Source organism: Eutrigla gurnardus (genome assembly GCF_963514095.1).
Source record: "Eutrigla gurnardus genome assembly, chromosome: 15".
Classification (NCBI taxonomy): Eukaryota; Metazoa; Chordata; class Actinopteri; order Perciformes; family Triglidae; genus Eutrigla; species Eutrigla gurnardus.
This window is the reverse complement of record NC_139938.1, coordinates 20,227,265-20,254,180: the sequence shown is the minus strand read 5'-3', so window position 1 is coordinate 20,254,180 and position 26,916 is coordinate 20,227,265. Positions and strand designations below refer to the sequence as shown.

The following is a 26,916-nucleotide window of genomic DNA, read 5'->3' as shown; positions in this document are numbered from 1 at the left end:
GTTTGTGTTTGACACGTTAATCAATAATTAATATATTCTTTTAGAGTCAGCTGACTGCATAGATGCCGATTCTACCACGTCAAGGATAAGACAGTTGTTTAAAAAATGTCAACATATTGACGATTGGCTCCAATACGATAGTTGCAGCTTCAGCTTTTACACACCAGAGGTGTGATAAATAAACTATACAGGGAATATTATATGTCTATGTTTCTAGTGTGGAAGGTACGAATGGAGGGATGGGATCTGGTCTGCTGTGTTGCTAACGTCTGGTTTGGCCTACAAATATCTATCATCCCTGCATTGGTCAGCAGGACAGAACCTGCATGCAGCACAAACATGGTTTTCATCATTCATGCTAAACAAAACCTCAGATGCTGACAAAAAAAGGGAGCTCTAACCCCGAGCGGTTATGAACACTTTCCTATCGGCCCTTCAGCGAAGGTAGACACACACTCAGCCCGGCTAATGGGATCACGGCGAGCAGCAGATAGGAAGTTCCACGCTCAGATAACACCTTCATTGTGTGGGCGGGTGAGTGGCGAGAGAGAGAGGGAGGGAGAGGGACACAGAGTGAGAGCCGTGCTCGAGACAAAGCACCTTTTCTTATCGATAATTGCTTGGGAACAGTGAATCAGCTACCTGATTACTTGCTGATTACTCCGGCTAACTGCGAAGGCCCCTCAAACAACTCCATCAGTGCTGCGTCACGATTATATCTCACAGCCAAAAATGTGCTAGCGCATTGAGAGCGGGGGCATATTAATCCAATTAAGCCTTCATTGGCTTCATTTATCTCTTTGTTTTTTCTTTTATAAGCAGGTGACATTCCATAGATTTCTAATGAGATCAAGTGAGATTCAGGGTTTTCCACTGTGCACATCCAATCTTTACAGTGGTGTGTTGAGTAAATGATGGTATAATATATGCAAAACACAAAGACATATCTGCTTGATGGGAAAGAATGTTTCCCCTGAAGATTAAAACAGCCAGTCCAAGGCAGATTTGATCCGTCTCTGCAGTCCTGGACATCAGAGTTGGAGTGAAAACGATGAAAACAACGTGTATTTAAGGCATCTTGATGGTCCGAACTCACCTCATAACTCCTGTCAGTCTCTTATATATATAGTTATACATATAACTGTCAATCTATGGCAAAACGGATGCACAAGCATTTTTAGTCTGGAGTTGGGATGCTCAAAGAAGGCAGTAATTACACCGCTGCACAGAATTTTAAGCCTCACAAGCCAGTGTACCTTGAGGCTATGTCAGAAATGAGACCTTTGTTTCCATGGAAACAAATCGCAGTGGTACCACTGACCCAGCAATCTGCTCTCTCACTGATCCCCCAGAAACAGAGGCGACCGTCCAGACCACTCCATCTTACAGAAACATTCCTTTGGTCTTAACAAGCACTTCCCCCCTCGGCCCTCTTCTGATTTCAATATTTATGTGTTTGTAGTCATTGCCGTGTTTAAAAATGAAAAAAAAATCTCCTTTAAACTGCAGGTTAAACTGTGAAGTAAATCAACAAGGTGAGGTCGTTTTAATTGACATCTCTAGAATGAATATATTCATGGAGGATAAGGCCGAGCCGCCTGTTGCTCCAGTCGTGTTTAGTGTGAATACAATGTGGTCATTTTGTATAATAAATTAATGATATGGGTTTCACCATACAAATGAGGGACAACGTAGAATTCTGATGAATCTGAGACACCCGGAGCAGGTTATTAACTGGAACAGGGAAATATGGCTGATACTTGAAGGCCCAGAGTAAAAGAAATGTCTTTGATATTTACACCAGGAGCACATTTCCTTTGACAGGCGACATCATCTTTACATACACACACACACACACACACACACACACACACACACACACACACACACACACACACACACACACACACACACACACGCTGATGCTGCACTGTGACTTTATGCTGCTTCACTTCACCTGAGATGGAAATTGCTGCTGCTCGCACCACTTGGTTGCTTTGAAAAAATACAATAAAATAAAGAACTTGTAACGTTTACAGTCAGCAGAATCTTTTTTTTTTTTTGCCAAGATAGTTTTCCAGACTGAGACTGAAAGTTGATGTTATTATCTGTGACAATATGAACGTGTGCTCAAGTCCTCCTCGACTCAGGGAAGTACAAAGTGATCGATGAGTGACGTAAAACATTCATTTTATCTCGTTATTTCACACGTGATGGCATACGTCACATTCTCTTCTTTTTTATAACAGTTTTGTAAGATTCGATAATTGTGGCTTTCTTTCCCTTTTTTAATCTAAAACTTCCCTCCTGATTCTGTTTTAATTGCTGGGGTAAATGATGTGCTAAATTAACAAAGTAACGCGTTAATAAAGAAACGGCAGTAAGCGTCGGCTCTCGGATTCAGGGTTGAACTGATCAGCTGCAGTGACTATCTGAAGACGGGATACCTGTGGACTCTGTCGGGCTGTGTTTGTGAAAAGCTTTGTGTTATTGATTTTTCTGCCTTCAGGTAAAAAAAATCAACAGCTAATGAACAAAGCCCAGAGGGAAAAAAAAGAAGCTGCCATGCTGCTGTCAAAAGTAATTTGAAGGAAAATGGAGGGAAATCACTATCTGAGCAGACGTGTGGAGAGAATAACGTCTGGACAGAAAAAACACAACACAATCACTCCTGGAATGCAACATGACCGGCGATGATGCATCACGGTCCAGTCATGATTCTAGCATTGATGACTCGTCACAAACGTTTTCCACTGCAGTCTTAATCACAGGGGGGGGGGGGATGCAGACGCAACAGCAGCAGCTGGTGCAGGTCGAGGCCAACAAGACAGATGAATGCCGAAAAATGTCCTTTTAGCCTTTGTATCCGGATTAAAAGGGCGAGTTCAGAGTGTTTGAAGTGGGGTTGTGTGAGGTACTTATCACAGTCAGTGTGTTACATAGCCGACGGTCCTCACACAACAACCCTATTCAAATATGTTCCTTTAATTGATTTAGTCCCTCCTTTATTTTAGTGAATCAGAGAATTTGACTTATATTATTTAATATTAAATGTATTATTTAATAATGTGTGTAGGAGTCAGTGTCTAGGATTTTGGCCATGTAAAAAATAAAAAGTAAAAATATTATGAAATGAGAAATATAATAATAAAATTACGCTAAAAATCGATTTTATTTAATATAATAATTATTTGTAAAAAATATGATAATAAAAACATGTTTAAAATAAATTTTATACAATCATTATTATTTGTAAAAAATCTAATAATAAAACTGTGCTAAAAATCTATTTAATATAATCATTATTTGTACAAATATAATAATAAAAAATATTTTTTAAATACATTTAATATAATCATTATTTGCAAAAAATCTAATAATAAAATATACTAAAAATCTATTTAATATAAACATCATTATTTAAAAAAATATATATATAACAAGAACAAGAAAGATGTGTGAAATGAATTAAAAAATAAAAATAATAATAAAATAAATTCAAAAGATTAAACAAATTAAGTTAAATCACACAAGAATATAATTTTTCTCCAACAAATAACAATTTGAGGAAAAACCGTATTTACTTTCTTTCACCCCAAAATTGAGGAACAAAACAAAACACTTCTGAATAAGACAGCATCGAGCAGGAAGAGAGTGGGGCGACTTACAGCGGACCTCCAGGTACATGTGCTGGTTGTCCTGGCCGATGGAGTTGCCGGCGGTGCAGAGATACTGGCCGGCGTACGTGAAGAGCACGTTCTTCAAGGTGAGAGAGGAAACGCGAGCGTGGCTGCGAACCACGATGTTTCTATCGAGGCTCTACGAAGAAGAGGAGAAAGTCATTAGTCTCACTTGTAAAGACGTGAATCATCCCTCAGCTCGTCAGTCTTTATATTTGTCTAAACACGCTTCATTCAAATAACAAAAACGGGTGATTAACTGGAAACTCTTACGTCATCAGCTGCTGAAAAAAAAGAAGAGGAGTGAAAGAAAGTGTGATACTGTGATGAAAACTGTTTAATTGGCAGGTGACCTCAGTGTGAAGCGTATAGTGCAAAAACACCATATGATGAGCTGCCGGATCGAGAAAAGGTGAAAAGCAGAGCTTCAATAGGATATTAACACCTTGGAAACAGAAGAAGCTGAAGGAGACGATGAGGAAGATGAAGAAGAAGTAGAAGAAAAGACAATCTTCTTGGAAGCTGGCGCCTTCATTTTTTTTATGAGAAAATCAAAAAGGTAAGGCTGGTGTATTTCTATATTTTTCTTATTGTACGGTGATTGCCACGCGACGGGACGGAGACAAGAGCTCTGGATTTGTAGATAATAAGAAAATATAGGGACACACCAGACTTTAGCCTCATCTTGGACAAATAATCAAGTTTAAGGCCACGGTGGATGTTATTATTAGAGACCCGCTTCTTCAGTGGCCCCAAGCTTCAAACAGCGATACCCTCCTCCCTCTAATATGAACTTTTGTCTTCACAGGAAGTCAGGTTTAGGCAACAAAACCACTTAGTAAGTGCAGAGACCCCTTTGCCTTTTAAACAAGGCCTCTACATTCGTGTGCAACATGAGGAAATATTCCTTAATACAACACTCAAAAGATTTATTCACAGTTTGTAAACGGAGCTAAACCACTTTTCACTTTTGTCTGACCCATCCATGACACTGTGGCACTCTTTATGCTTCGTCAGTCTCTGAGTGTCTATTAGTGAGGCGCCTGGGTCATGGAAAGCCCCAGGGAATATACTCGGGACTCCTAGGGTGTCGATTGCTGTCGGAAACATTAAACTAGTGTAGTTGTAGGTTTATAGGCAGTTTAATTGAAGTTGGAACACTATAATTGCAGTTGTGAACCATTAAACCTTTTGGTTTTTTTCTTGTTGATTCTCTCAATTGTCCCGCCTACTCGGCGGAACCTGTTGCATTGTGGATCCGCCGGGTCGGGGAGGACGCCGTACTCAGAGCGCGCACACAGCTTGTGCAGCCGGGATCACAAACCGGGTGACCTCGCTTTTAGTTTTGTTTAATTATGCGCTGCAACCTAGCTTGACCTGCAGTGTTCAAGCTACCAAAAACAAAGATGAGGCCAAAAGGTCGCTTTTATAGTCATATCTGACCACAACAGTGTGTATGATGCAAAAAAAAAATATATATATATATATAATGCAAGCTCCTCACCAGGATATCAATTGAGGTATAAAATATGCTGCAGAAGGTAGCAGGCAAAAAAAAGACATCAATAATGAAGTAGAGCCATGAAGCAGGCCCCCTAAAAAAAATATGGTAAGAGCTTTTCTTCCCTCTAGGTGACTCTGAGTTCAAACCAACAGCAGATATACATCTTCCTCCTACCTGCCATCATTTGCTATTAATATTTCAGGCATTCTTGGTGCTTAAGCGTTTATGTTTTATAAATAACTGACTGTTTAGCATCTTGGCGTGAAGCGACAGCCTCGACAAAGTAAAGTGGGGGGGATGTGACTGAATATTTCTGCTGTTTTGCTGGAGATCTGAGGGGGAGTGTCCGGGAACATTTTAGAAAGGGCAGCATTAATCTCGCCTTACTGCGCCACAGAGGACGGACCAAGGTTAGAAGGTAAACAGCGATAAGGTTAATGGAGGATAATCATTTAATGATGCAACAGAGGTAGAAGGAAACAGGCGGACCCTTTGAATGGGACTTCATTACTTCCAATATGTTTTTAATCACACAACGCACCAAACGAAATAGATCGGTGGACTTTTAAAGGAAGGGAATGACGTTAGAGTGTTACATACTTCTCATGTTCTGTTTAAAATCAGAGAAGACTGAAGCCAGAAACAGCATATGCTGTGATTATCAACGATGCTTTCTATATTTACACTAAAGTTACGCTGTCACACTGTTACCAAGGTGCAAGAACCGTTTTGTTTTCATTGAGTTCCAAATTTCAACTAATTATTGAAATTAACACCTGCTGTGCAGCCAATCAAAAAGATCTTACAAGACATGATACTTTTAGTTCATCTACATTACACTTTATATATTATACTGTTTAATTAAGTGGAATAAATGAGAGGAACAGCAGAGCAAAAATAACGTCGGATTGATGTCAAAATGGATTTCTGTAAATACATAATTATGACTCGCAACTTTGCTAATTGTAAACTTATCTTCTGTGAAGACAAAAGTTTATTTTGAAGAAAGAAAGGAAAGTATTGCACGTAACGTTTGGTTTTGTTCTGTATGATTTTGTTGCTTCTGTAAAGCGTCTTTGAGCATCTGTAAAAACGCCAACACTAATAACGTTAACATGCTGATGTTCAACAGGTAATATTGAAGACGATCGATCTGGCGATGGCACTATAGATGACGGGTCAGGTGATGGATGTCTGGAGCCGAACATTACAGTCTGCTGCTCCTAGACCTGAGAAACTTTTAGACTTTCTGCAAATCAGCTGTTGTGAGACAGACAATAAAGGAAGAAGTAAAGCTGATGCTGTTATCGATTCTATTTCACATTAATGCTGAAGTGTTTACCTCGCAGCAAACATTGTGATCCTTAATTCTGCTATGAAATAAATAAATATCCCGTATTGTTTGGTTGTGTGATGTATCCATGCCCATTCTGAAGTGCCTTTGTTTCCCTCCTAATCTGTGACTCATTTCCTCCATCAATACAGATGCTGATAACACGGTGGCTACTGCTGTGTTTGCTGTCGTGATGTGACATCCCATCTGCTTGACCAATCAAGAGTGAAGCCCCCCCCCCACAACCCCTTAAAAAAGTCCTTGTATTTAACATCACCTCCCAAAAGTGCCTACTGTTCATTTTTTAAAATTCTGTCACTGCAAAGGACAATTAAAGTGATGAGTCTGACGAGCTGAGCCAACAATGTCTTCAAATGGCCGATGAACCCAGAATACTTATGATTAATGGTCTCCAAATTCAAGGGGGGGGAATGTGACACGCGAAGGTCAACCTGTGCCTCGTCCACAAATTCAAACTAATGGTGCATTCAAGTGGTCCGTGTCATCGCGAGATCAAAATGTTTACATTCAGGGGAGGAGGGCCCCAGACGGCTGAGGGGCCCCCGGCGTTAAGTACTTACAGCGGATCTGGAAAAAAAGAGAGCAGATCATAACAGATAAGTGGTTTCTGTTAAACATCACGTGAAGCAGACAGGAACAACCTCGTCCATGTCTGCGTTTACGCTATCGACAAACTGATACAACTTTTTAGCGAACGCAACGCGGCCTTTTTCGTCTCTGCAGACACTCAGACCGCCTGAACCCTCCACTCAGCTACCGCTGACATCGCCAGCCATCCAGCGAGGGCCGGTTTCCTATAATCAGACCTCCATCTGTGTCAGAAGGGCTTTTCTGAAGTGAGCTATTCGATTAAACTGTTTTAAGCATAAAACACCACTCAGGATCCATTCATCGCCAGGACTAATCACATAACGTTAGCGGCCTCGATGCTATTATCGGCGACTGCAGAGTTTGATCGTTTAAAATGTACAACCTCTCCAGAAACTGCAGGCCTTCATCCTTCAGCAGTTCAAGAGGGACATTATACAGGTTCTTGTGGCGCTCCTGCTCAGTCAAAAACAATAGCTTCAACCTCTTCTCCACCAGCTCCTGTCTTTAAGGCATTACTGACAATCAGTAGATTTTCAAAATACTAAATGTGGAAACTTTTCCGTCCCTGCTGCCGTGCAGGACCAAAAACCGGCAATATCTCAGGACATGCAACGGTAGGAAGATCTTCACCACAGATCATACTTCTACTCTTCCTGCTGCCATCCTGTAGAGATAAGCGGTTAGAGGAAGCAGTGGGCGGAGGAAGAGAAAAGGGTTCAGTTAACAGACGTAACTAGAAACACATTTCTCGAGTGGGAATCATCGACGGAACAAAAAGATGGCAACTATGGCAAAAACACTACATTTTACATCCAACAGCTACAGAAAGGAAGGACAAAACACCTACAGGTGATGCACTTTCCACATAAACAGCATGACTATAATGGAAGAAAGCACTAGAAAAATAACTCAGCATGATGAGGCAATCACATAATAACATGAAAGCTGCAGCTGCTGGTCTGCAAAACACACGGCAGAAAGAAAGAAAGGTTCAACAATGTGAAGCAGATCCAGAGTCTTATGTTGGAAAGAAAACCTTTTACGATTTGTTTTAGTATCACATTTACCAATCCCAGTCTGGATAAGGATGTGGTTAAAAAGCCAACGTTAATCTAATTTAAATACTTACTTTAAGGCAATTCATGATATTCAACTAATCCCAAGGAAGAAGTTTGTGTTGTGTTTTTACCACAAGTTTAAAACTAAAAACCCTAATTAGAGAACATGTGATAACCTTGATACATACTTGACAATGCAGTCAGGTTGCATGGGAACAGAATTTTGTGACAAATAAACTTAGAGAATAAAAAGAAGGGAAATAGCTATTCAAGCAATGACTTATGTCATTAGCTTGTGAAACTAATCGGAGGCTAACTGTATGATTTTAGAAGAACCAGGATTTTTCACACCATCAGTGTCGGTAGAGTTCTTGTACAAGTTCATATATCGTGTGATTTTTATTAAAGGTTCATAGAATATCATCACAGTGAAGCTTAGTAAAGTGGATGAATTCCTTCCCGTTTCTTGTGTGAGAAGTTAGCTTGTTATATCGTGTCAGTTCTATCTACAAACCGAAGAGTTTGCATGTTTCTTTCCAATCAAACACTGGAACTGAAGACGCTCGTCATCATTTCCCATGGCACGTTTGATTTTTAACATCTTCTTATTAGTATTTAGCAAACAAATCCCTTCCACTTCCACTGTTTTGGGTGGACACACAAATCCGAGACAGAAATCTCAGATCTGAAAACTCTCTGCAAGGCTAGATGCCGAGGATAAGCAAGAAAACCAGTTTTGTTTTTTTGGTGAACTGACCCAGTAAGACCAACATATGAGGTCCCAATGGATTTTGCGGAAGGTGTTGAAGTAAAAACGTGCAAACTCGCCGGCACACGATAGTCGACCCTTTAAAAACCACTGTGTTAAGATTTAGTGTAGCTTGGTGAGTTAGCGCCGTAGCCGGCCGCTCGGCAGAGCAGACAGTGTTTTCATCGGGAGGCTGGCGAGCTGCCGGGCCTTCAGGAATTTGTTTCCTCCCCTGAATGGAGCAAAGTCTCAGAAGTAACCAGACCGTGCAGCAGGAAAGAGCAAACACGCCATAAGGTGGTTTCTTTGAGATGCCGTGACTGTCTCCGAGTCGACGCAGAAACAAACAGTTGCAAGTAAATAGGGCGAGATTAAATGTGCAGTGGAACTAAGTGGATTAAATGTACTGTACTACGGGTCTAATGGTCTATATATTTAGTGCACGACTATTGAGCATTAAACGCTGGCTGAATGACAACACTTCTGCTCTGCAGCAACAAAAAGGGGGGAGGGCTGCTCTACTGGGTGAGTTTGGGCTATTCCAACTAGAGTCAGGCTACCGTATTTAGTAGCCATACCTCGTATTTGTCTGGTCGCGTCCAAGAAGCCTGGAGGGGAACAAACACAGAAGGAAGCAAAGACAAAACAGCGACAGAGCGGAGCAAAGTGAGATTTACCTGCAGGACATATATACAAAGCTTTCATGTTTGAGAGGAAAACACCGGTGATTTGAAGTGTTTTTAGTTCATCGGCTACAAATAAACGGCTGCCAATCATTTCCCCCGTCAGAGTGCTTTTTTTCCCTCTACCCTCCGGGTATTATTCTTATTACTATTATTTACATCCATCTGAAAAATGGTGGTGAAATTAACTTGCAGCGACTCTGGAATTGCGAGGTGAGTTAGGCAATCCATCACGGTGAACTTTGCGTCTGTTTGGCTGTGTGTTATGCCAAAAAAAATAAAAAGTCCATCACGCAACGGCAATGTAGCTTTGATCCAAACTAACGGAGGCATGATGCTTATTGTGATAGATTACCTCGACTCAACTTTGGAGTATTGTGCATTGATTTTCACAGTGCAGCAAACGGAGAACAATGCTTGCCAATCTAACAACGCGGCTACGTTAACGCGCGTTCACATGATTTATGGGCGAGGGATTTCAAACATGCTTAAATCCTGGCAGAGAACGAACACACAATTAGCAAAACACATCAGGAAAGATTACAGGGAATTACTCTCACGTTCGGATGATTTTTTTCGCGCCAAGATGTATTTATAGCAATCACTGTCGTGAATTAATTATGCCGCTCTATTAAAATATTCAAAAACGGAGCATAAACAACATTAAACCCCCCAGACATCATTGAGTTCAAGGGTTTTTTTTCTTAAAAGTGAGAAAAGACTGCCAGGATTTCTGGCTTCGGCAGTTCAATGCGGTTCAGAGAATTTACAGAAGCGGTCAAAGTGCCAAACTGTTTTTTGTTTTTTTCCTGTTGCGTTTTCCCCGACAGCAGCATGGGGGCTTCTCTGGTATTAATTAACAGAGAATTTGGAGGCATTCGAAGAAAAAGCAGGACAGTGAAACTAATAATGAGTGAGTTTGTACCGGTGTCTGGGGATTAGGGTTTTTCTGATCAGTGGGTTTCCTCAGCATGACGTGTGTTTTGATTAACTTGTCCGTTTATGCACAGAACCACCACTTATCTTTTGATTGAAGTAGCAATAATTCTACTGTCATTGTGTACAAAACAGCATCTGGTATCAATGTGGAAGGAACTTCTATCACACGATCACAGCGAAATCCCTTCTTCGTCGCCAACTCTCTCCACTTGCATTCTCTATTATTGTGTCCTATCACAATAAAGGCAAAACACACTTTAAAAAGTGGTCATGCAATGACATTGTTCTGTCATGTGACATGGTTCTGAAGCGGTCAGAGTGTGGCAAACGAACAGATAACCGGACCAGTTATGAATGAGGAGCCGGTGTAAATTAGTGACAGCTATCACCAGCATGAACTCACAATTGATCCGACGGCGATAGATGGAGGAAAGCGAGGGATGATGACAGGAAGAAGATGCTCTGCGAGTCATGTCTCGCAGGTGGGAAGATAAGATTCAGTAACTCGCAGCCTTGAACGCACCGCGCCGCGAGGATGTTTGCACCGATTGTCAGCGATAAACAGTTAATAGGAAAAAAACGATCAGAATCAAAATTCCCCTCCGATTAATCTGATTATAACGTACGAACGAAAAGTCGGGAAATGACAAGTTTGGTGCTAGAAATACAAAAACCAAGAGGTCGATTGAATCCAAGTGTTACGCTTTAATCTGAGGTTAAATCTACTGTAGCCGAGACTCTGCTTGTCACTCTTTGAAATGTTTATTGCCATTATGTTTTCCTTTGTCCTGGCGTGACGCCAAGGTGGAAACCTAGTCTCTAAAGTGCTTCAATGACTAATTCTGCTTGAAGTTTCTCAGTTTGACGCGCATTCATACGGTATTATTAATTTAATACCTTTTGGGGAGCAAAGAAAGTTTTCAAGGCTTGTTATGGTGTAAATGTGCCAAACATGTGCCGAAAGTCTTGGTTTGACTTTGCACTGGAGTCCTTCATGATACTGGGAAGGTTCTGGCTCGATGAAGTCTCAACCCAGTAAATAAACTGGTGACACTCAGGCAGAGGATTGAAATATTTGGGTGGTGTTTTGCCTCCATCACCTGACCTGACCAACGGTTACATTGTTACACCACTGGTTGAAATGTGTCCTTATTTGGGTGGATGATGAAGCTTGTCACTCATTGGCCTTCCTTACAGAATACAGCTAGTGAAAACAAAACTAATAAATAGGATTTTACAGACAAAAATCAAAAAAATGTATGCCCACTCGTGTCCTTAAAAGTACTTTGTAATGACGTGTGTATACAATGCTTAGCCATTAAAATAATACCTGTTCAAAGATTCATATATTTATAGAACATTTTAATTCCATATTGGCATTTCTATATCATAATTTCACAACATAACATTTAACAAATAGGAAGATTTTCTTATTTTTGGTTGTATTCGTGTTATTTTGGACATATTTCAATTTTTGGAAAAACAAAAGTTTGGGATTCAAATAATTTCAAGGGACCTCCTGCAGTAACTCTGCGGACCCCCTAGGGGTCGCGGACCCCCTGTTGAAGATCTCTGCTATATATCATGCTGCTGCTGTAAAACTGAGTTGTTTAAACACGTTGTTGGTTTTAGTCTTTTTACAGGATTTGTTGACAATAAGATCCATTCATCCATATCGATTTTTTACACCACTAGCTTGTCTTAAACGTGGTCTTTTTCAGTGTGATGTCATAGAGCAGATATATATGATTTCCCATAATTCCTCACACAGCATTAGCTGTATGTATGTGGATGTAGCTGTAAAGTAAAGTAGGCCAGTGTGGCCCAAATGTCTGCGTGTCCTTTGGGACAGAACACAGGTGCTTTAACTGCATTCCTGCGTCTACAGGAATAGAAACACCTACCACTACGTGCACATATGAATATTTATAATAATAACTTTGCTTTGTATTTCACAGAGCTCCACAGAGAGGTTACGAAAGAGAAAAAGGCCCATTCGTAATCTGAATCGAGGATTTTGATCATGAGGTGATGTCAAACGATGGAGGTTAGACGATGGAAGTTCATATCATGCAAAAAATATGACATATTTGTGATGTCATCACCCACAACCCCTAAAATGTGACAGCGATGTCTCGGACTGGTGGAGCTCGCCAGATTTTCAAAACGGACCAACATGACGGTGTTTTTTCTCTCATATTATGAAATAATTTCACCAAAATGTGCTAGTTAGTTGGAATGGTTTTTTTGGGAGTTTGAAAAGGGCAGTGAATGCCATATTAAAAGGGTTTATGGGATGAGTTTTTCCCTGTAAGGGGGAAAAAACGCAGCCTAAACGCCATTTTTTTATCCGAATATTAAGACGTATTATTCTTATTTCGGCGTATCTATGTGGGCTGAAATACAATGCGGTGTATGATGTGTTCCTGAAGCCTACAAACCTGCTCCAGGCAGAAAAGGTAATTATCTTAATACCTTTTAGTGCGTCCACAGCAGGGAATTACCCCTCTGAAGTGACTAATCCGTATACGGCTCACACGATGCATGTTGTCAGAGAAAGAGCGTTAAGATGGATTTTTACAAAAATTATACCATTTTAATGAGCTGATAAGAGCGTAACAATAGACCCGGGATGAGATTCGGGCGACAGCTGTGACCGGTGTAATGGAGGAAAGGCACGAGCATAGAATCCACAGCCCATAAGGAGCCTTTTAGCATGTTTTAAAGCCCAGAGCTATAATCCAGCGTTATCCCCGGTGATGCTGAAGCACTCGGACAGAAAAACTAGTATATATACAAACAGTAAACCTTATCTGGCTTCACGTGAAAGGACTTCTTTGCACTTCATCCTGAGAAAAAAGTGAATCATCGTAGCCAGTTTTGCCGTATGAGCTAACAACAATCTGATTATGAGACGGAGGGAGAGACTCATCTGCCTGATTTCACTGAAATATATTTCTCTTTCTCAAACTCGCTCACTTAATTTTAACTCTGAATTCCGAATGAGCACTTTTAACACTATTTTCACAAAAATATTCCCTTTTAAATGCTAATGATGCATGGGGAGCTACATGTGCTCTTAGCGGCGCTCTGGGAATATCATGCCATGGCGCCGCCTGGAAATTGGTTTTCTGGCAATCTGCACTCTCTCCCCCTCCGGCATTCATGATGGAAAACGTATAGAAATCATTAATGCGATTCCAGCAGCAGCATCGGGGGGGAAAATGAGGCTGCCCAGAAGTTGAGCGAGGTGGTAGCATTTTAAACTTTTACTGTACAAAGAGGGAATTCAGGTGCGAGAAGAGAATTCAATAAGAGGTTTGAAGTGTGTGAAGCACGGCGAACGGTTTCGGCTGATTAGCTATTAATGATCTAAGATGGCAGGAGTGGAAAGAAAGTACATTTAAATGAGCGATGCATGCCAGGGGACCGGGGACTAAATTGCTCGAAAAAATATCCATGGGAATATTGATGGATGTGTTAGCGCTGTGATGGATCGGAGTTTCTGATGTATTTTCTATTTTTTAGAGGTTTGTCAAATGACAGCAAATCCCAGAAGGAGTCCAGATACATAATATCGGTTAACAGGATTCTGCAGTCTGCGCTACAATGCCAAAAAAAAGTGCAAGTCATCACATCACGGGCAGAAAAAAGAGGATTAAATGGAGTTCTGTGAAACACAAAAAAAGATTGGACAAATGTACTTGAAGTGTGCGAATCCTGCGATACAGATTTATCTCTTATTTCCCAAAAAGTCTATTTGAAGAACTTTTTTTCTTATATAAATGTTTTGGTTTTTCAATCTGTATTATTTGCATTTGTACATCATCCACCTTTACTGAAAAAGGAAAAGAAATAAAAGAAATACCTGCTCTCCTTCAGTGAAGACACTGCCCTCGAAACTCCAGGAGATGGTGGGTGTCGGGTCGCCCGACGCCTCACAGGTCAGGGTGACCTGCTCTGCAAACTCTGAGGCAGTCTGGTTATTCAGGTAGGTGATCTTGGGTTGCACTGGAAACCGGACGAACATGGGGGACTTGTTAGCGAACAAAACCTGATGAAATTATTCTCTTTTTAGCTCTCTTTTGGCCTCCACCAGCTGCTGAGACTCTTTTATACTCTTTTCCAGGTTCATACTTTTCTACTAGAATATGGTTACATGCTTAAAACTGCAAACAACTTTTTTTCTCACACTAAATATGCCTTTTTTTCATTTTTAAATTTCATAACAATACAGTGTTTATGTTTAAAACTGTGAAATGGTCCATATTTTGTAGAATTGTTGTCACTAATGAGCAGAAATTGCATATTTCTCCGTGGATCGAACGTTTCGCTCCTTTCAAAGTCATTATAAAGCACTTGAACCTGCTCTATAATCAAACAATACCTGAAATATTTTTGACAATATGGGACCTTTAACAGCTGGTTGCCAAGCAACCCTGACACTGTTGTCATGTTGTCGTTTTGTGTTGAGCAGGTAGATTGAAACCACAGTGTATAATCAAGGTTTATGGGGTCGTGGAGGGGATATTACACATTATACACACAGTCATTGGATCCAATATTGAAAGTAATGCTTTCGAGCCGCTTTAAATAGGTGTTACATACTGTTAGCGTTGCCGTAGTCGAGTACACAGACAGGCTTCATTAGAGTTGTGGTTTCATAGTCCATTGAATGACAATAGAGCTGCGAGCGCACACGTCTACACAAGGCGGCTGCAAATTTGCTCACGAAGAGAGAAACTCCAGTGTGATATCGTTCAATGTCCTGAGGGGTGACTTAATTAGTTTTCAATAGGGCAATGCTTGGCTTTAAACTGTGTGCTTCACGCTGCGTAAGCCCGGCCCGGCCGGCGGAGCGGCGTTGGACGAGCGTACCGCAAATGTCAATAAGTGCAGAAGAAAAAGGCCAAAGAGAGAAAAGAGAGAGAGAAATAAAAGAAGCATCGTTGTTATGCTTTTCTGTGAGCGAATGCAGTTCTTCTCTCACCGAACACGTTCAGGCTGACTTCCTCGTCTTTCTCTCCCGCCTTGTTCTTGGCGATGCAGGTGTAATCTCCTTCATCCACTTTCTTGACATCTTTTATCACCAGCTCCGAGCCGTCCTCGTTCAGGCTGTACTTATCGCCGGCCTCAAGGACGACGTTGTTACTGTAGAAAGGGATAGAAAGGGGGGGTTCACATCACAAGTGTTTGCTTACACGACTGCAGGTTCGGCCTACAAATAACTTCCTTAACTGGCTGACAATGATCTGCTCGGGGCTTTTTCATCTCCGAGGAAAGAGAGCTTCTGGAATACAAAATCTCAAACATTTCCACAGCTCCTGTTTACCTCATAGCTGTGTTTATAGGAGGCAACGCAACGATTTCATGAAGACAAAAAAAAAGAAGAACCCTCATCTTTTTCACTCCCGAGGAGCAGAAGGCTTCCAGAGGTTGGACTCTAGTTATTTGTATGCCCGGGGTAGCAGCCTTTCCCGAGGCTTCTCACAGGCCGACAGTGAGTGACACAAACAACAAACAGCTTTTTTTTCCTACCGCCTCACCCGTCTGTCCAACCTGCAGCCTAGCTGTCTGTCTCTCTATCCTGCCTCACCCTCCCCTCATACATCACACTCCAGCTTTACTGCATGGAAGACTGCTGTGTTCAACAGTCTTATTCAGTCACACGTGTGGAAAAGAAGCTTTATCTGAAGGTTCCTCTGCACAGCGGTGCTCGGCTGCATGACAGCAGTAAGCGATGCGCCATGAATATGAACATTGAGCAAAACAGCTGCATGAAGAGAAATGAACGACGGTTATTTGTGTCAGAACCGAGAGGCGATCGAGCATCATTAACTCATGGGAAAGATGACTCATGTCAGATACACATTTAATCAGCGTTTCCTTTCCTTTTACTGCTCACCTCCTTCTCAGGTTGCACTTGTGGGGTTTTTTTCTTCGATGATGAATTACCATCATAAGAAACTGAAGAGTTTTTTTTTTTTTTTTTTTTTACCTTTTCCTGCCAACAAAAAGCCGATTACAGATCCCATTTGAGTTTTTTTTTTTTTTTTTTTTTGCTATTAAATATTAAGTCAAATCTAAATAGATTTGATAAGTGATTCTTTGGGACTCTGATCAGCTGATTCATCATTGCGTTCGGATTCAATTAAATGCTATCGTACCCCCCGAACCCCTAGTTATTCCACTCACATTAATGGGATGTCTCATAGCCGCCGGCTTGTAAGATTAAATTTTACCGAAGCAGGCATCCGATCAGAACGCAGTCATCGCTAGAAAAAGGGAAACGTTGCTGCTGCGTCATGAGTTTCACATCTGACGGTTCCCAATAAACACAAATACGTTGCCCATTTCTAACTCCCACGTCTAGCAGCTCAATACAACCTCATTTATCAGTTTATTCTCAATCCGTCCCGACAGCAGCTCCGTTTCATATTTACCCCGTGAACATTTTGAATAGCTTGGATCTCGACCTTCTAACGTGTTTCAAACAACAAGCCTCTGGTGCACTTGAGGTGCGTACATGCGTGAGTGCCTGTATACGACATCACCACTCAACGGTGTGCACTTTAAAACACCCCGCGGAGGGGAATAACACTCATCAAAGGCAGCAGTAAATCTCACCCACGCAACTGTTTGTAGGCGAGGCCGCGCAAATCTGAATTTGGAAACGCTTTACATCATCATCGTTCTGTTTCCTGTCCTTTCAAAGGGGCAATTAGCTCGGCTAAAGCTAATAAGTGGTTTGTTAAACAGAACCATCTGCTTGGAAAATGCCAGGTGCTTTAAATATTACATGGCAGGTGATTTGATGAAGCATATCCCAATGAAACTCGAAGCAAAGGGAGAATCGGAATGTGATTGAGGATATTAAAGCATCTATGCTAACCCTCTACCAGAGCTGCCATTGTGTCATCTCACCTAAACCACCTTTACTCCTCAAAGGAAGCTGATTGGTCGGGGCTCTCCGTAACCGGTCACAAATGCATGAAGGAAAGTCTGACAAAATGCATTTTGTGAGAATCCGGCTGCTGTGCGAACTAAGCAGGCATTTACGTTTGACTTTTTCTTTTTTAAATCTTGATCAGAACGCTCAGTTCGTAAAAAGGGGAACAAAAACTCCCAGCATCCGTCGATTAGTGCAGGATACGCTATTCCTTCCTCCCGTCGCCGTTGAAAAAGCCTTTCAGAGGGCTTTTTTAGAGCGCAGCTTGATTTGCATTCATCTGAATTATGAAGGAAACTGTACGATCAGACTTCAAGGGAGCGAGTTGAGATCTTTATCTGAATATCTTTAAGGGCGGCGGCTGTGAAACGGACAATACAAGCCAACAACAATTGTGTTATTAAGAGAAAAATAGGTTTTTGGCTTTAACATAGCGGAGTCTTTGTGCATTTTTCTTATTGTTTTCATCAAAAGAGTAACAAAATACATCTCTCGGGAACGGAAAGATAAAAGTCAGAAGGTAAATATGCATCAGAATATGGATCCTCTACAATAAACATGCACTGATACCACTACCAATATTTAAATTTCAATACTTGCTCATACAGAGTATGCTACCTACTAATAACATTACAGTTGTAACAATAACTTTGAAAACATTGAACTTTGTGTTTTCCTGATGCAAACAGAGCAGAGTTTGCAGTAGAGATATTAATAATGAACTGTTTAAGCTGCTGTCAGTTAGACAGTTAAAATAAATATTAACGATAAAAGCTAAGCGACTCAGAGGAGACCCTCGTTAACGTTACATCGTTTATTGATAGGTCCATCCTTTTTTGTATTAAAAAATTAGTGCATTAACTCAAAAAAATCAACCGATAATTTTGACAGCCCTAATTAAACACTTGATTAAAATAAGTTTCTAAATGTGATCCTGGCAACATTTTCCATGCTCAAAGCTGAGGGAATGGAAATTTGCCACTAATTTGAATTTGAACTCCAGTCCTTGTTTTTGTGTCTATACAGGGTCGCCCATAAAGTTGGAATAATTTGCAAATGTCTTGTGTTTTATAGTGCCAAAACAAATGTGATGCATGAATTAATTTCACCTGGGTGATTGTGATACATAATGTAAATCACTGCATCTGATCAGAAATAATGACTGATGCATTTAAATAGAAATAAACAGGAGGATTGTGTCTGAAAACACAATATTCCATCTTTTTGGGCGACAGTTTATTTATAATTTGGAAACGTTTTCATATAACTTCTGAGTCTGTGTTTTACCCTGATTGAACTTTGTGACTAAGCTGTCTTTGATACTTTTCCTGAGGCGGCATGAAGGTTTTACCAAGTTTATCTTTCCTTTCTAATTCATTGTTTTTCACATCTTCGCTTTGTTTAATAACGTTTAGCCTTTTGAGGTCGAGAAACAGACGAGGGATTTACTTATTTCTGCCCCTGATCCTACTGAACCTGGGTTTCTGGAGCACTTTTCTAGTCTCTTCGACCACTCAAGGCACTTCATATCACATTCAGACTCCATTTACAGGTTCTACCGATAGAAATAAGCCACCAGCGGCGGCGGATGACGTACTGAGCCCAGGTGACGGTTGGTTCGGGGAAGCCGTCTGCGTCGCACGCCAGCAGGGCGGAGCTGCTGATGTCTGCGGTGGCGTTGACCTCCGACAGCCTCGCACGGATGGTGGGGAGCACTGAAGAAAGAATGGTGACGATACGAATAGATATTAGATTGTGATATTTGATATGCACAAGTAGTTTTAGCCTCTGTTGTTGCTAAAGGAGGGGTCAAAGGGCAGTGATAAATATCCACATCAAATGTCAACACCACCAGTATTTGTTTATCTAGATCTGGACCAAACATTTGCAGGCAGACGGACAAACTGACCAAACCATCACATTATTTGGGGAAAAAACATATGAGTCATGTTTTAAAGTGTCAATGAAAAGGAAGTATGAGTATCTTCACTTTGAATATTTGAGAATTGTGTCGAAATCAAATCCTTCACATTTGATTGGAAGGCTAAAAACGTGGGCGGGCTTAGAATGTAAAAAGTTAGTGAATTGATTGATGAACGGAAGGTACCATAGTATAATTATTTTGTTTTAGACTAAACAAATGTATTGAATTAGTAAAAATACATTATTTTCATATTTAATTTGCCTATATTGTTGAACAATATGTGAGATAAAAGCTTTAAAAAAAAAAATTCCGGGGTTTTCGGGCTAATCAGCCCGTCCCTCAGCAGCCGGCAGGACTCACCGTTCACCACGACCTTCACCATCCTGAAGTCGATCTCTCCCCTGGCCATGACGCGGGCCTCACAGCTGTACATGCCTTCATCCGTCTTCTTGATGCCGTGGATCTGCAGGTGGCCGTTACCCAGGATCCTGAACCGCACTAAAACCAGCAGACACAGCAAACTCAGAATGTACCAATGTGGCCGATAAAAGAATTAGAATCATATTTGCCATAGTTTAAAGAAGAATTAAGGGCCCGCCAACATAGGGCCTCCCTGAAGTGTGAAATTAAGTCGGATTATTTCCTCCAAACCTGAAAATCTGTGTACATAAATTCAAAGTAAAACGTCAAAGAGGAGAACTTTGAAAGCGCACGCAGGAATGTGGAGTCTTATTTAAAACGTCCCAATTATCCCGGAGATCAAGCGAGCGGTCGGAGGACCGTGCATGCCACCCCAGCTCCACCAGACGAACCCAGCAGGGGGGTTAACACCCATCACAGGGGCCCGACTAACTGTTGCACCTATAATTAAATCGTCCGTAAACACAGCAGCCGGAGTGAGAGTACGTCTTAACTGAAACCAGGTGTTTCTCACACGTTATAAAAAAAAAAATAAAAAAAAATGTGATTTAAGAGCCTCCAGAGCTGCGGCGGTTTTAGCTGTTGGTTCTCAAACGTCCCAATTTAGAGAACCGAAAGCATTTCTTAAAATTTGCGACCGGCCAGTGTGCACTTTAAAACTCACTGGATTCAAAATTGTGGCTATTTAGGGCGCACTTGTTATAAGATGCAGCTCCCACGAGCCAGTTTATTCCCTCTTCTTCTTGTTGGGGTTGGGAACTCATCTGCTCGAGTCCAACGCTGCCACTTCAATTTCCATTTCTGCAGCTATTTAATTGAGGAGCCCACCCCGTAGACTAAAGAAAGCCTGTGTGCTTCAGAATCACTCGATGCATATAATTATGTACAGAATGCTAGAATTTATGTTGGCAAGGAGTTTTCTTCCCATCGCATTTAAGATTTGAGAGCTTTATTGCACAAACAAGTCCATCTCTGCTCAAGTCCCTACACTGGATCCCTGTGCCAGTCATGGAGGGCAACTTTTACTTATTATTCGTATTATAGTATTTCAATTTAGTGTAACTTTTTTTTTTACTTAAACATGTCAGAGGTAGATACTCTTCATATGTTTTATTTGATGTGATTAAAACAATGCCACATCTTGATATATTTAAGTTACCAACACATACATTTTAATTTAATTTTAATTAAATTCTGTATTTGTATTTATGTAACCTAATGTTACATAAAAAATACATTTATTTTGAATTTGTTTTTTTATTTAAACACCTTACTGAAGGCATATGAATCATTATTATTAATAATAATAAATGCTGCGTATGTTAAAGCATCAGCAACCATTTTAGCTGCTAATACTTTTGAATGCAGAATTCTGGTAGTATTTGAAAATTCTGGTGTTATTGGTTGTGTAAAAAAAAACCACACACATTTTCTCTGCTTCCTGCCCACACAAGCATGTAAATGAGCACCAAATCCTCCACGTATCCGTAGTGCAGCTGGAGTAGAAGCACAAGCCACGACCACCATTTCAAGTCAAACCCCAAAAATGTGCTTTATATTTACCGAGCAGATCTTAACTTGTGTGATGTTGACACATATAAGAAAGACAAAGTTGTCTAACAATGCAACACGCAGCATACGGTCGGGTCAACTGCAGCGAGGGGAATTACATAAGCAGTTTTCAATTTTTTTTCAGCGTTGGTTACAATTAGTGGGTTTTTTTTTCCTGAGAAAAACACATTCCTTGACCGGGCTCCAAGAATAAAGGCGGGCTTAGCACAACAACTGTGGTGAGTGGAGGCTCTGCAGCGGTCGCCGGGGGAGGAGGGGGGAGGGGTTACCGTAAGGTTAAAATCGGCCCGGTCCGAGTGTAAAAACGAAATCATCTCCACCTCAGTCCTGACGCAGCATATTGTAGCTTCGGTTGAACTTTCCTAAGGTCACTCCTTCCTGCCTGCCACATGTAGTTTCACAAAAAAACTACATGTGCATCTTTCACAGAAATAACAACACTTTTACAGTGTTTACCTACCTACCTACCTACCTACCTACCTACCTACCTACCTACCTACCTACCTACCGACCTACCTACCCATCTACCTACCTACCTACCTACCGACCTACCTACCCATCTACCTACCTACCTACCTACCTACCTACCTACCTACCTACCTACCGACCTACCTACCCATCTACCTACCTACCTACCTACCTACCTACCTACCTACCTACCTACCTACCTACCTACCTACTTACCTACCTATTCAGCTACCAACCTACCTACCTACCTACCTACCTACTTACCTACCTACCTATTCAGCTACCAACCTACCTACCTACCTATCTACCCATCTACCTACCTACCTACCTACCTACCTACCTACCTACCTACCTACCTACCTATCTACCTACCTACCTATTCAGCTACCAACCTACCTACCTACCTACCTACCTACCTACTTACCTACCTACCTATTCAGCTACCAACCTACCTACCTACCTACCTATCTACCCATCTACCTACCTACCTACCTACCTACCTACCTACCTACCTACCTACCTACCTACCTACCTACCTATTCAGCTACCAACCTACCTACCTACCTACCTACCTACCTACCTACCTACCTACCTACCTATTCAGCTACCAACCTACCTACCTACCTACCTACCTATTCAGCTACCAACCTACCTACCTACCTACCTATTCATCTACCAGCCTATTCATCTACCTACCTACTTACCTACCTACCTACCTACCTACCTACTTAGAAACCTACCTTAGTTACCATGTTTGCAGGTGACAATAACTTGTTTTTGTCTAAATGTATGTACATTTACGCTGGTTAAAGCTTCCAACCTCCGACTGAAAAGAAGCTGCAAAGCTGAAAGGCAACGAGTATTTGATTTACTCAAAAACATGTCTGCCATCAAGAAGCAAGAATATCTGTGTCTTCATATGTTTAACAAATACAATGCTGTACATCTGGTATGTATTTGTTTGTTAGAGTAGCTGACTAGCATAACTCGGTCGGTCTAGATTGCACTTTTTGTTTTTATTATTATTAGCGACAGTGGAGACAGAAAAATATTATTACTTCTTCTCTTTCTGTTTTTCCCTGATATTTTTCAGATTATTTCCACCTCCAGAGTTCCTCCGCCTCTATTCGGTGGAACTGAAAGTAACAATCTTCCCACCTACACCTTTTCTAATGACAATCACCACGGCACGCTGGCCCCAGACAAATATCATTTCCATGTTCATGCACCGCCGTGTGGCTTCCCCTGCTGGAGATGGACGGCTTTGTTCGTAGACGGCGGGAGAAGGATTTTGAGGGAGAGTGTGACAAATTGATTGGAGGGTGTGAATTGGCAAACGGTGAGGCGAGCTGCTCGGGGCGCTGATATGAGATGGCGGCTCGGAGGTGAGGAAAGTACAGCTCAAGCCCGGGCAGGTGGGGGTTCGGATCGGCTCACCGTCTTTGGACACCTGGATCTTGGAGCCCTTGTGCTTCCAGATGATGGTGGGCGGCGGCGAGCTGACCACATCGCAGATGATGTCGGCTTCATCGCCTTCGTTGAACTCCTGCGGGCTCGGAGCGCTCTCGAACGTGATCTTTTCTGTAGAGACACGCGACAGATATTATACATTTATAAATATCTTTAGATTACTAGATAGATTTTACCTGGAAGACTCAGGTGGATGACGGAGTGTAACTAAATCTATTGTTTACATTTAACCTTTGACCTTGACGAATGTGACGTTAAATGTCTTCAAAATAAAAGGTACACCGTGTACATAAGCAGTCCAATCCCTTCTCCTAGAAAATTACATGGTTTTGTGCCAAAAATGTATTTCTGCCTGGATTACGGGACTTTAATTGGAAAAATAATTTAAAAAAATTGCCAGTGAATATAATCCAGGTAGCAATTACATTTCCATTGGAACGTACAGTATCTGTCAAAGGCAATTATTACAATCCAAAAGGTAATTTTCAGGAGACTTATTACTATGTTCTAGTCCTTCGGGTTGTATCCTCTTTCTCTAATGTCAATTATCTCATTTAAAAATGAGTATAACTCACGGAAGATCTTCACTTGGACGGTGGCCTGGGCCTCCTTGTCTCCGTTCTTCGCCACGCACTTGTAGATGCCGGCGCTGTCCACGTTGGCGTGGTAGATGGTGAGCGTGGACGTGGTTTCATCGCTGCGGCTCACGTAGATGTCCGGCCGGTTGGGGAGGATCTTCTCCCCGCTGGGAGCGTACCAGTCGATGTCTTTAGCATCTCCCACCACTGAAACAGAACATTAAATGTGAGGTGAGGAAGCACAAAAAACAGGGTTGGTATTGAAAAAAGGTATCTGTTTTTGCAGCTTGGCATGACCTCAGCAGCGCCTCCGGCTTTGTTTATATGGATTTGAACCTCCAACCTTGTTTGTATACATTTTTTTGCTTCCGAGTGTATAATCGTTAACTATAAGAATAATATATTCAGTTATATCCCTCATGTGTTACATCATGGATGTGAAACTACTTCAACAAGTCTAGACGAGACTCTCTGCGCTCGCATGCTGTTCTGTGAGGGGAAAAAAAAAGAAATCATAAAGTCAGACTCCAAATGAAAGATGAAACAGAAGTAAGTCATTATAATTTCTGCGGGTCAGGAAAAAAAGCTGATAAGTACAACCCATAAATCAGGAGTTCTCGGAGTGACGATGGCTCGGAAACATTATTGTTAAATCAAAAGCCATCTCCTCTATTCAAGATCAGATTAAACATGGCAACTAAGACATAAAAAGACTGGTATGAATTATTTCTACGTGCTCAGTAGGACGGAGGATCGCTCAGTGAAAACTTTCAGCGAAGGAAAAATCAAACAACGCTCATTTTCTTTAATAAAGATAAACAACGCATCCCGACATGTTTCGAAGAGGATCAAGACTTCGAGCTGAAACCGAGATCCGTCTCATGAGTTCAAGCGTTACACATATACATAATAATAAGTTGAATTGCTAGGAACACAGTGTATTATAATTCTCACATTCTAATTAATAATGCACTTTAATTACTGTGAGAATTCATTAAAATGTGATTATGAGTTACTCTAATTGTTCCTCGTTTGCTTGATATAGAATAAAAAGTCATTTTACAACCTTTTGTGTTTTTTTTTTAATGATTTCTAAGTGTGTATCACTATGATTAAAGAGTGCGATGAGCAGCTCATTATACGTATGCTTATTTGCCTTATAGACATTGTAGGTGCTAGAGACAGTGTTGCAGCGGCTTCCGGCCGGTCTGCAGTGGGAGTCGAAGGTGACTGTTAGAAACAGTCACTTCCTTTTTAAACAGCTATGCCAAACTAAATACAACACGTTTGCACACTTTTAGTCCTGCAGAAGACCACAAGTATGTGTGTGGCCAGAGTTTGTTTCTGTACCAAATGTTCTTCAGACCCAACTGATGCAAATGCAACTCAAACAAGCTGAAAAACTCTCTCATTATCTCCCAGAATGCATCTCTCCCACCTCTTCCTTCCGGACCCAATGTCCCACCAACCTCCTCAGACAAAAAGACCGCTGACTTCATTCATCCACGTCTTTTTACAGCAGCATCTTGAATGTCTTGGATGCGTAACTTCTAATTAGAGGAGATTCACCTGTACGACGGACTGTACCACTTTTACATTAGATCACTCTTACCTTCGCAGAGGAAGAACTTAGACTCTCCGACGCTGATCTCTCCTTGTGTCGGCGTGATTTCCACCTGGAGGGCAGCTGGAAGAAACAAACAACAGGATATGCATCAGTCTGAGGGAGCACAATAAGGATCTACATCGAAATGCATTGCCGTAGCCTCTGAATGAAACTCTACGCTCGTCTTCACATGCAGAAATGAGTAAAGGTTCTTTCCAAGGACGCTGTTGGAAGCTGCTAGTTGTTGAGGATATATTCACGGTGCAGTTTTTTACATGTTTTAATCTATATTCAAGTCTTGAGTGGAAACCCGTTGAATATTGTTAGCACCACTGTTAGCAAGGACAATCACAGATAGCCAACATTGAAATTCACGGGCCGAGGACATTCTCACTATCAACACTGTGATGTGTGAAGCTCAATGCTATTTTAAAAAAACTGTATTAACTTGATTTAATTCAGGCTTTTTCATAGTGGAATCCTTAGAAAACATGAGGCACATTTAGAGCTGAAATCTCCAGGCTTTCCTAAAAAAATATATCTATCCATATTCTACAGATCTGCAGCAGCTTTACGATTATTTATATTTATTAGCACAAAAAAGTTCCTTCAATAAAACATCTTCTTTTGAATTCACCATTCCTGTCTAGACAAATGGAGTGAGCAAAATGGACCTCATTTATAAATGTATATGGTTTGTCTTTTCTTTCTTTTTTTGCCTGTCTAGGTACATTTTATATTATTTTTTTCAAATGTATATCATTATTAATATTATTAATAATAATAATAATTCATAATTTATATTAGTATTATATGTTCCTGAGACAAATCGACAAAATCAAGAAGTCAAAGCGAGCGCTCGGCGGCGAAAACAACAAAAACGGTGCAGGAACGCAGCAACTGTGCAGCTGATGATTTCACTATCCGCTGTAATTAAGTTTCCCGGGGAACCAGATATTCCAAATGTTTTGCATCCGTAATGAGCTTGTGGGGGGTAAGATGATCTTCGGTATATAAGTAACACAATCTAAAGATTTATTTTCCCACGGAGCGTTTATATAATCCTCCTGACGGAGTTGTCACATTTATTTCTCCTCAGACTCTGATGACTTTGTCTCTCAGCATCAGCTTGAAGAGACGTTCAGGAAAAAGAGTGCAGAGAAACACCTGCTGTTTGTTCCTTTCCTGGGTGCTCACAAATTAAAACTTAATGCATATTCAACGAAAAAAAGTGTATTAATGTTCAAAAGGCTTAATCGGGAAATCATTAAGATCTCATTTAAGAGCCTCTCCAGTAATCAGAGGGAAGCAGAAACGCCGCTGAATCCAGATCCGTAGGAAATCCCGCCAAGCCGCCAGCGTGCTGCCACTT

At 41.1% G+C, this 26,916-nt stretch overlaps 1 protein-coding gene across 5 annotated transcripts in view; it reads right to left on the bottom strand.

The window, feature by feature from the left end:
- Positions 1–26,916, bottom strand: part of ncam1a (neural cell adhesion molecule 1a) — a 203,283-nt gene that overhangs the window by 27,682 nt on the left and 148,685 nt on the right. For 3 of the 5 annotated variants that reach the window (XM_084028508.1, XM_084028505.1, XM_084028506.1), the window contains exons 2-10: positions 25,551–25,625; positions 23,936–24,145; positions 23,328–23,471; positions 19,791–19,928; positions 19,104–19,221; positions 15,548–15,708; positions 14,426–14,568; positions 9,514–9,543; positions 3,669–3,819 (exon numbers count right to left, since the gene is read on the bottom strand). In XM_084028508.1, the coding sequence (XP_083884634.1) occupies positions 3,669–3,819; positions 9,514–9,543; positions 14,426–14,568; positions 15,548–15,708; positions 19,104–19,221; positions 19,791–19,928; positions 23,328–23,471; positions 23,936–24,145; positions 25,551–25,625 (1,170 nt within the window). The remainder of the gene's footprint in view (positions 1–3,668; positions 3,820–9,513; positions 9,544–14,425; positions 14,569–15,547; positions 15,709–19,103; positions 19,222–19,790; positions 19,929–23,327; positions 23,472–23,935; positions 24,146–25,550; positions 25,626–26,916) is intronic. The other 2 variants (XM_084028507.1, XM_084028509.1) reach the window with 1 other exon arrangement.